Source organism: Trachurus japonicus, chromosome 3 (assembly GCF_045865225.1).
Source record: "Trachurus japonicus isolate A0001 chromosome 3, Traja_1.0".
NCBI lineage: Eukaryota > Metazoa > Chordata > Actinopteri > Carangiformes > Carangidae > Trachurus > Trachurus japonicus.
The window spans coordinates 2495892-2506842 of record NC_140909.1 but is presented as its reverse complement, the minus strand read 5'-3'; the positions used below and the strand labels follow the sequence as shown (position 1 = coordinate 2506842).

At 38.0% G+C, this 10951-nt stretch overlaps 1 protein-coding gene across 1 annotated transcript in view; it reads right to left on the bottom strand.

Annotated features, from left to right (window-relative positions):
• LOC146989406 (gastrin-releasing peptide receptor-like) overlaps positions 1-8194 on the bottom strand; it is a 13693-nt gene extending 5499 nt beyond the window's left edge. Inside the window, exon 1 of the mRNA XM_085773006.1 lies at positions 7779-8194. Within this exon, the coding sequence (XP_085629132.1) occupies positions 7779-8194 (416 nt within the window). The remainder of the gene's footprint in view (positions 1-7778) is intronic.
• Between the last annotated feature and the right edge of the window lie 2757 nt (positions 8195-10951).

The following is a 10951-nucleotide window of genomic DNA, read 5'->3' as shown; positions in this document are numbered from 1 at the left end:
TATATCTATGATATTTTCAAATAGAACAAATAAACGTTATAGTAACATTGGTCAATCGGGTTCAGATAAAACAAGAACGCAAGTGGCAGACAAAAACAGAAAAGACCCAAAAACAAAACCAACCAAGATAAGCTCTATAACATAGCATTGTAAAGATGTGTGAATAATATCGGTAAAAATGCTAAAGCAATGGGGTGAAATCTGTTGATCAGTCCCAGATCTGACAAGTCACAGCTTTAATTTCTAGTCGGACGAAATGAAGCATTTCTCTTATCCAAACCGTATGCGAAGGAGGAGTTTGAGATTTCCATTTGAGTAAAATCAAGCGTCTAGCTAAAGCAAGTTTAACATTGTCTTATCATTGATCTAAGTATGAAGCGGTAAAAGCATCAGACCAGGTGAAGTTATGAGGAACTAAAGCAGAGAATGAGAAGCTGGTGGTCAGGTTTAATCCTGTTCAAAAGCAACAAAAAGGTTTTTGACAAAAGGCTGTAAATTGCTGTTGTCCTTGTCCTATTCACTTCCATGCTAGTTTATTTAATTTCAACCTGTTAAAACAGAGTCCTCATCTTTCTTCTCTTGTCTGTAGTTTATAATTAGTCTGTATAAAACACATTTGATTGAAGGACAGTTTGTTGGAGCTGCAGGCGAACCTGTTCATCACTGGGCTAGTGTTTTAACTTGAGGAAAACCTTCTGCTTTTAAAGTGTTTTATTTTCCTTTCATCGACTGTTTACCTGCTGATTCATGGACATTTATTTGAAGAAGTTGTCATAAATGGATAACATCTTCAACACAACAATGCAACACATACCAATACAGCTTCCCACATAGAAAACCTGTTGCACTTTGCTCCACTTCTCTTCTATGGATATGAACACAGGATTAGCCTATATATTTAATATTAAATCTAAATGTGCAATAAAAAGAAACATTACCTTTATGGTATCAGACAGGTCGTTGCGAACTGGGTTATTAGTTACTTTGGTAAATGGAAATAGTTTGACAGATTAGGAGATTGCTGCTCTACAAGTTTGGCGATTGCTTGTGGTGTCCCCCAGGGGTCGGTGCTGGGCCCCATATGTAACACTTAAGATGTTTTTAAACCTGTTTGTTTGCAGATGATACAAGTATCTTCTGTTCAGGTCATGTTTAAGTAGTATATTAGAGCTCATTAACTCAGAAATTAGCCAATTAATGTCATGGTTTGATATAAATTGGTTATCATTAAATCTCAGCAAAACAAAAATAATGTAATTTGGGAATTGCAGAAAAACTACACAAATCTTCAATTCAATTTAACACTGAACCTACTCAATAGTAAATGAGGTGAACAAAATATATGTTTGTACATTGCTTGTGGCGTCCCCCAGGGGTCAGTGTTGGGCCCCAAATGTTTCAGATAGCTCTGGAAAAAAAAAGACACCACTTCAAAATGATCAGTTCCTCTGGTTTTACTATTCATAGCTATGTGTTTGAGTAAAATGAACACTTTTGTTTCATTCTATAACCTACTGACAAAATTTCTCCCAAATTGGAAATAAAAATATTGTCATTTAGAGCATTTATTTATTTGCAGAAAATGGCAACAGGTCAAAATAACAAAAAAAATCTGGTGTTTTCAGACCTTACTGTATAATGCAAAGAAAACAAGTTCATGTTCATTTTAAAACAACACAACACTACTTTTTAAACTTAGAAAGAGTTTAGAAATCAACATTGGTGGAATAATCCCAATTTGTAATCGCAGCAGTTTTAAAAAAAACATTTATTTATAATCTTTCTTCCTCATTAAATCTGATTTGGTTCAGTGATCAGCTAAGTAGAGTGATGTGTGCTTGTGTTGGAGTTCAATAGACACTGGAATCGATGGCTGCCATACATGTAGAGAAGCTGATTATTAAGAACATGTTGGACTTGGTCTCTTTATTTTTTCCAGAGCTATATATATTACAAATGTCCTTTTTCTCTAACACAGTTGTGGCGTCATACCTATAGCATCCAAAATAACCATAAAGGTCTCAGTTAGCCTACTATTGAATTAGTGGATTAGTTTTACCCGTGTGTAGCTAAACTCTATAATACACAGGATCAGGGGCGTGCACAGACTTTTTGAAGGGCAGGGGCGAAAAGGAAAAAAAAGGGCACATAATAGCGCGTCCTCGCCACTGAAGAGGGCACTTTAGCACATGTTTTGGCTCCTAGATGTGGCTCCTAGAGGACACTTTCAGGGCTGCGAAGTTTCAGAAAATGACAAGAGTGAGAGACTGTAGCGACATGGAGCGAAAAAATTTTTTTAACGTCAATTTAGCCTGTTTTAATATCGATACCTTAAGACTAAAAAAACGTAGATTTGGCCTGTTTCAACACGTGTTTTGGCTCCCAGGGGGCACTTTAGCAAGCATTTGTATTTTGGGACATACCCCCCCTGTGCACGCCACTGCACAGGATGTTTATGTTGTTATGTTGTTGAATGTCACTAACAATGACAGTGCATCTAAAAATAGAGCAACTATAGAGAAACAGCATCTAAAAAGCAAACAGAACGATTTGAAGGTGTGCATAAAAAAATAATAACAACAATCATGGTGTTGTGAGAGCTGCTCTGTTTACACTGGGATGTTGTTTGTCTCTGGTGTTTTTGGAGAAGGTGACAGAAGGTGGTGATGTGCAAAAAGCAAAACATTTGTAATTTTCTCCCACTTGTGACAAATACACTGATTTTCTTTCTTTCTTTTTTTTTTTTAAGAAGATTGAAGCGTTTATGCAGAGCCGAGAGACACAGCTGGAATTATTGAAGTGAAATGAATGTAAGTGAAAACCCATCAACACTCACTCCTTCAGACGCTGCTTCACTTCTAATGCATCAACTCTGCCCAACCTTCTGCTGCAGCTGCGCAATTAAACTTATTGATTGATAATAGACAGAGAAGTTCATCCAACTGAATAAAGTTAACCCCCCCCACACACACACACACACACACACACACGCACACACATTCATTAATTCGTAATGTGGAAAAAACTGTCAGCACCTTTAAGTGGGAAATACAGCTGCAGACTGACTGTAGCAGGAACAAGCTCATGTGCAAATGGTTTCTCCTTCTTTCTTCCAACTGTGTCACTCCTGTGGCTGAACCGATCCACCAGAAACTATACAGTACAACATCCCAAAATACAAAGAAATGTCACAGTGTCTGCAGTTGTAGCACGATGCCGGAGTTGTTGTTTTTGATTTAGTTTAGTTTTCGCGGCGTGAACTGTGAGGAGTCGGAGAAGCTGTGAAGCTGAAACTAATTGGGTTTTTTTTGTAATTCTGCACAGTGTTAAGTTCAGTTGGAGCTGATTATAAAAACACATCTGAAGCCTGTGTGTGTCTGTGTCTGTGTGTGTCTGTGTGTGTCCGATAGTTCAAATAACCCATAATTCAAAATAACAACTCCCTGTTGCATTTTGGGAAATTAACTAAATTGCTGGTTCAATTCACTTTTAGATTCTGGAAGAGTTCAACTGCAAAGAACAATTAGTTTTATATTTGTGGCCTCTTCTGCATGACATGACAGCAGCCACAAAGACTCATGGGTATTGTAGTATTTAAACCTTAATATAACTATATGGACTTCTTATAATGAATTAATGAATTGAATTAATTTATATTTATTCACGTGTCGTGCACCAATTAAGGCGCCCAGCCTATAAGGGCTTACAAGACACATTATCATCATATTTAGACACCAAACAAAATCATCAGAGCACAGACAAAACCAAACAAAAACAAAAACCACATGGAATTCACATAAATAATTCACTTTTTCTTTTTGACCAGGCACTTTTTATGAAAGTAGCTATAGTAAAGACTTCTTTTCTTTTCTGAAGAACCATTCCAACTTTACCTCATCATCATCATCATCATCAGCCCAAAACAACTCCGGTTTCACATTTTGCATTTTCTGAAACAAAAACTGCCTGTTCTGGCTTCGTAATAAAAAGGACAATGAAACACAAAATGCAGTTCATCCTCAATTACATTTAAATTACATAATGAGCGTAGTCTTCCCTCCTCAGGTACTGAGTTAAACCTTCCTACTTCTACTGCCAGAGGGAGAATCCAGCCCTCAACTGGGCACATAAAGATCTCTTGGATCTATCTAATGGCAAAGTCACATAGGGAACAATAAACATTTTTCAATTGGCAATAAGTTCTGAGCTTTGGTTTAAACCAGATATCATCTTATATTATTATTAATCCCCAGAGGACAAACTGAGAGCAGTAGACCTCACCTGTTCACGTTGACCTGGAAGTGAAAGGTCATCCTTCCTGTTAGACCTGTACTTCCACTTTCAAAATAAAAGCATGGCCAGTGACGTTTGTCACTTCTTCACCTCTTGAATCTGAATCTGATCTAGTTTTTGAGTTCTTTCTCTAATTATTTGCTCATATTGTACAAATTTAATTAATTAATTACTTTAGCAATTATAATTAATAATTAATTGTACTTATACATACATACATGCATCTATCTCATTAACCTTGTGTAACTCTCAAAGAACATTCAAATTATAACTGCAAATGTATATTATGAAATCTGAGTACAGGATATTCACAAGTTTGTTGCAGCTGTGCACATTTACAGTTTACACTTATAACCTGCACTTATACATTATAGTTACACATTTGTAATATACTATGTGATGCATTGCAAACCTTAAATATATTCAATATGTATGTGCAGCAGGTACAGCAGAAAATATAGTGTACCAGAACTTACATGGTTCACACATGATTAGTAGAAGAGTTTTATTTGAACTGACCAATTAGCCGATGCTGAAAAAAAGAAAAGAAAATGAAAGAAAGAAAGAAAATGACTGTGTGAAGAAATAGAGACAGACTTTTTTTTAGTCCTTTACGTAATATAAATCTTGCACCTTCGCTGTGATGAGGATGAAGTCAATTAAAACTCAAAGTTCTGTTTCCTTCTCATTTCTTTTCATCAGGTTTCTTAGACCAAGAGGATGCCACAGTAAAAAAAAAAAAAAGTAGGAAAGATGGAAGTGACAGCGGTTAATGACGACTCAGTGCAGAGTTGAAACACACACACTTGGTGCAGGCGTTTGACATGTGTCTTAAAAATGTAATTATCATCCACATGGATTAAATGAATCTTAATGTCAAAGGTTTGAAGTCGTTCATTGACAACCAATAAGTGATGATTGATTCTGGCCTGGCGCCACAGCTCTGTCTGTCTGTCCGTGCAGCAGCTTTTTACTCTCATGATCGATCCATGATTCAATATTTGCAGGTTATTAAAATTTCAGTGATAAAAAAAACAAAACAAACATCTGTCGTGTCCGTGGCTCCACGTGGCTTGGTCAGGACAACATCTGGACGTTTTGGAGAATTTACGTCCTTTTTCTTCTGGTTCAGGTTGTCAACATGAAGATGACCAATACTGTATAACAATGCTGTAGTCTCAGGCACGATCAGGGCCGGCCCTAGGATTTTGGTGGCCCCCTAAACAAGGTTTTTGTTTGTGGCCCTGCACTCTAAGCACAAACACCAAATCACTGGTTAAAACTGAATACAGACGTGTTTATGCCCTCTGAGGTTTGAGGCCATTTTCTCCACTTTTACATATTTTCTTAAATGTATCTTTTTAAGATACTTGCAGATGTAACAATACTCAAGTGTTTTATGTCTAAATATTAGAACCTCCGCTGTAAGCACACTGAGGCCAGTTTGTCCTAGAACACTGTAGAAAGAAATCATTTAGGACAAATGCTGGAAATTTGAGGTCTGCTTTTTGAAAAATGTCAAATCCCTTGTGAAAACACTCCTTCAGTCATGAGAATGAACTGTTTTGGTGCTTGAAATAGGATCTGAATACAGTAATAGATAAGTGTAGAAAACAAGTCTAAAATGACATTTTGTAAGATTGCTTTTGGAGCACAAATGTTGTCATTCTGCCGTTCTATTTTCACCAAATGTCTCAAATGTGAGATAAAAGAAGCTGAATATTGACTTCACATTACATATAAAGCTCATAGCTGCACGTGCAGACCTCAGGATGTTTAAATGACTTGATGAACCCCGGTACCTTTCTGATCATGTGGCCCCCCACCTAACGGCTGTGGCCCTAAACAACCACATAGAGGGTTTATTCCAGGGGCCGGGCCTGGGCACGATAGATTGATAATGTATACTACTATTCCTCGTACGCAGACTGTCTTTGGGGAAAGTGCCTTCAAAGCATTCGCACCCTCGTCCTGCATGGTATAAATTACAGAGTCATCTTAAATTGGATTATCTCCCAAGTAGCTATGGAAGATGTTAAAGCTATAGGATCAAGGACTGTTTGACTGCTGCATGCACATGTTCTCTTATTGAACACAGCTGGTGATTATAATGTAATGATGTGGTTTGCTGTTACTGTTGTAGCTGTTTTTATGTTTGTTTTGTTGATGTTGTTGATGTGCTGTGCTGCTTTCTTGGCCATGCAGGACCCCCTTGCAAAAGAGATTCTGAATCTCTTTTTAAACAACCAATTGTTCACACTACTCTGAAAAGCATGTGTGTGTGTATCTGTCTGTGGGGTGAAGCTGTGGAACAAGTTCACTGCTGAGATAAAAAAAAAGTAAAAATCTGTTGCAATTTAAAAATAAGTAAAAAATGTTCATTTTGGAAAGATACAGTCTTGAAGGTGGGGAATGATTTAAATGTAGGTAGGAATGATTTGACAAATGTTAAATGTCTATTTTTTGCTTGGTATTTGCTGAGTATGTACATGTAGGTGTGTGTATATGTGTGTAGATCACATACATGTATGCTTGTTTGTTTATGTAAAGGTACTGTATATACATATATTTACATGTATGGTGTAAAGGTTAGGGCATCTATCAGCTTGTAGCTTCAGCCCTAACCCTCAGGGCCGGCCTCTGGCATAAACCCTCTATGTGGTTGTTTAGGGCCACAGCCGTTAGGTGGGGGGCCACATGATCAGAAAGGTACCGGGGTTCATCAAGTCATTTAAACATCCTGAGGTCTGCACGTGCAGCTATGAGCTTTATATGTAATGTGAAGTCAATATTCAGCTTCTTTTATCTCACATTTGAGACATTTGGTGAAAATAGAACGGCAGAATGACAACATTTGTGCTCAAAAAGCAATCTGACAAAATGTCATTTTAGACTTGTTTTCTACACTTATCTATTACTGTATTCAGATCCTATTTCAAGCACCAAAACAGTTCATTCTCATGACTGAAGGAGTGTTTTCACAAGGGATTTGAAATTTTTCAAAAAGCAGACCTCAAATTTCCAGCATTCGGGTTAAAGAAATAATTTATTTCTTTCTCCAGTGTTCTAGGACAAACTGGCCTCAGTGTGCTTAGAGTGGAGGTTCTAATATTTAGACATAAAACACTTGAGTATTGTTACACAAGATAAATTTAAGAAAATATGTAAAAGAAAATGGCCTCAAACCTCAGAGGGCATAAACACGTCTGTATTCAGTTTTAAGCAGTGATTTGGTGTTTGCGCTTAGAGTGCAGGGCCACAAACAAAAACCTTGTTTAGGGGGCCACCAAAATCCTAGGGCCGGCCCTGCTGACCCTTTCCATCAGCCATGCAGCCCTGCTCTTAGAGGGATGTGTAACTGTTTTTTTGTGGTTCTATTTATTTGTTGTTGTTTTTTGCTGATCGAAATAAACTCAAACTCAAATCTCAATGGGATTATTCCTGGTTAAATAAAATAAATAAACAGAAGAAGTCTAGTGTCCTACCTGTCCGCAGAGAGCGCGGTGAGTGTGAACACGGACACTCCGACCGAGGTGAGCTGGATGAAGGGGATGACCTTACATCCCGCGCGGCCGAACAGCCACTCCTCGGACAGGTACCGGCTGGCGTCCACCGGGGCGCAGGTCAGCAGCAGCAGCACGTCGCCCAGCGCCAGGCTGGACATGAACAGGTTGGGCACGTTGCGGCTCGACTTGGCGGAACAAAACGTCTTGATGAGCGTGATGTTTCCCACCAGCCCCAGCGCGCTGATCAGCCCGTAGACCGAGGCGATGGCCACGCCGCTCAGCCACATCATGGTCCGCTGCTGCTGCTGCTGCTGCTGCTGCTGCTGCTGCTGCGCTGAGGCTTGGAGAGGAGCTGTGGCGCTGCGCAGCGACGCGTTGGGCTGCAGATGCTCCATCACATCCACCGACGGACAGACAGACGGACTGACTGACTGATTCACTGACTGGCGGATTAACGGACTATCTGAGAGACAGGAGTTCAGTTTTTCAAAATAAAAGTTCTAAAATAACTGGGACAACGATGTGGGAGACAAAAAAAAACTACTGCTGAGTGACTTCAGAGGAGCCGAGTGTGCGCGCGTGTGTGTGTGTGTGTGTGTGTGTGTGTGTGTGTGTGTGTGTGTGTGACTAAACAACATCAATATTTGTCTCCGATGTGGTTTTCAGAAAATCATAATGATCAAAATCATATTTTATTTCGGTAACACTTTAGGTAGGCTACAATAAGGGTCCCTTAATTAACGTTAGTTAGTACATTATTAAGCATTAAAGCAGAAGTAAGCGATATTTTTGTGTTAATATAAGTCTTAAATAGTTGTATCTTCCGACAGCAATCACTTCTATAGAGTGTTTGGTCTGAAACACGGGTCTGTCAGTCACTCTGCTCTGCTCTGAGCCCAGGAGAAAACTTTTCTCGTATCCTACAAGTTTTATCCAATGAGGAGAGAGAACGGCATAAAGGGGCAGTCCTCTCTGTATGTGCAGCCAAGGGATGCGCCTGAATGTGGTGACGTAGGGACGAGGACTGTTATGGTGCGTTCAAGGCAACTCGTAACTCGTGTTTTTCCGACCTGTGAAGTCGTACCAGTTCAATCTGGTACGAGTTCACGGGTCAGAAGTTACGAGTGGCCGTTATAGTGACTTTCACAGGTAAAACAGGTCGGAAAAACACGAGTGGGTTGGCTGGAACGCTACAAAGTCGTAAGTCGTGACTTGAATTTACGGTTTCAAAAGCCTGCCTGGAATGCAGCATTAGCCAAAACGACCGGATCGCTTACTTCTGCTTTAATATATAAACTAATGTGTTAATTAATGCCGAGTAATGCATACATAATGATAACTAGTTAGATATATTATTAACTTTTATTATTACATAATAATTTATTAACGTGTAGTAAACATGAATTAACTGCTTACTAATAGGCTACATTAATTAATGTGTTTCCTAATCCTAAATAATATAAAATAATGATCTGTAAACAGTTAATTAATGCTTAATAAAGTACTAACTAATGTTAATTAAGACAAGGACCCTTATTGTAAAGTGTTACCTTTATTTCTCCTGGGAAGTTATTGGCCATAATTGAGTTGCTTGTTTTCCTTGGATGTTGTTATGATGCCATGTGAAGCCCTTAATTGAGACAAACTGTTTGGGAAAAATGGGCTATATATAACAGCCTTATAATACGTTTTCTTCATCCGGCTACTTTCCATGTATGGAATGTGTAAATTGTAATCTGTTATCATTTTATCAGTAATGTATGAATTGAAAATGTACATGGGACAAATAAAAATGAAGTGATAATGTAAGTTTTCAGTTATTTTCCTTCATACTGAGTCTCTGTATTGGAAGTCTAATTGCACCTGTTGCACTATACACAGGAAGAAGTTAGAGAATTCAAATTCTTATCATATAAATGTGTGTGTAATATGAGCAGATCTGAGCCGTGACCATGACAAGATATTTATCATCATCTGTGTGCAATAAAAAGTTCAAGAAATTAAATGTGTCATCTTAAAGGTCCAGTGTGTAAAATGTTGGTAAAACCGTGACATCCAGCGTTCAGATTCTAGTTTCCCTTCAGGCCACAAGATGGCGACACTCTCTAAAGCAAGACCCTTATAAAAGAAAAATTACAGTATAAGGCTATGAAAACCAAACAGATTTTATTTTATAGCGATAATACACTTGTTTACTATAGAAAAAGCTGAATTTACAACAAATTCCAACAGATCAGTTGTTGTTTTTTCACCCGAATGCACAGGACCTGAACTTCCTGTGAGGTCAGAGGGCGTTAAACCACCAGAATGTAAAGAAGCTGCTGCTGTTGTTGTTGTTTTCTCTGCTGCATAGATATCTGACTGGTTGCCATGGTGAGAGGCTGAGGTGGTGGTGGGGGGGGGGGGGGGGGTTAAGTGGTGAGTTCTCCACAGCATCGACTCAATGCTAATGTTTGGCAGGTGTAATGTTGTGACTGTTGAGATTTTAATTGATCTATTTTTTTTTAGCAGTAGATTCTTTTATATTGTTGTGTTAATATTTATGTCTGTATATTTATTGTCTATATATTCACATGGTCATTAGGCCGGTGTCATGTGACTAGAACAGACAGGAAGTTCATAGGTGACATAGATCCATAACATCACATATTAGACTACTAAATTTTTGCTAATGAGAATTTACAATAAATTGTATCGTTGTATAATAGTACAACAAAAAATAATCTGTTAATCCTGACTGTAAAACAACACACAACAGTGAAAACTATAAAATAAAACATCACTGAACAGCTTTAGTTTATAGACTTACAACACACAAGTTGACAGTTTTAGAATATTTACAATATTGTACATATTGGAGTAAGAACTTACCCCGTAATATTGCACATGGTTAAGACAATATATAATAATAAACATTATTTACATAGCACGTTTCAAAACAGGGTTAAAGGGCTTTACATCATACGATAAAAAGAGTAAAGCAAATTAAAACCGTATAAAACTACACTGCAAAAACTCAACATCTTACCAAGAATATTTGTCTTATTTCTAGTTAAAATGTCATTTCTAGTCAAAACAAATCTAATTATACTAAAAATAAGACTCATCACATCAAATGAGTAGAAAAATCTGACAGTGGAGCAAGTTTTTCT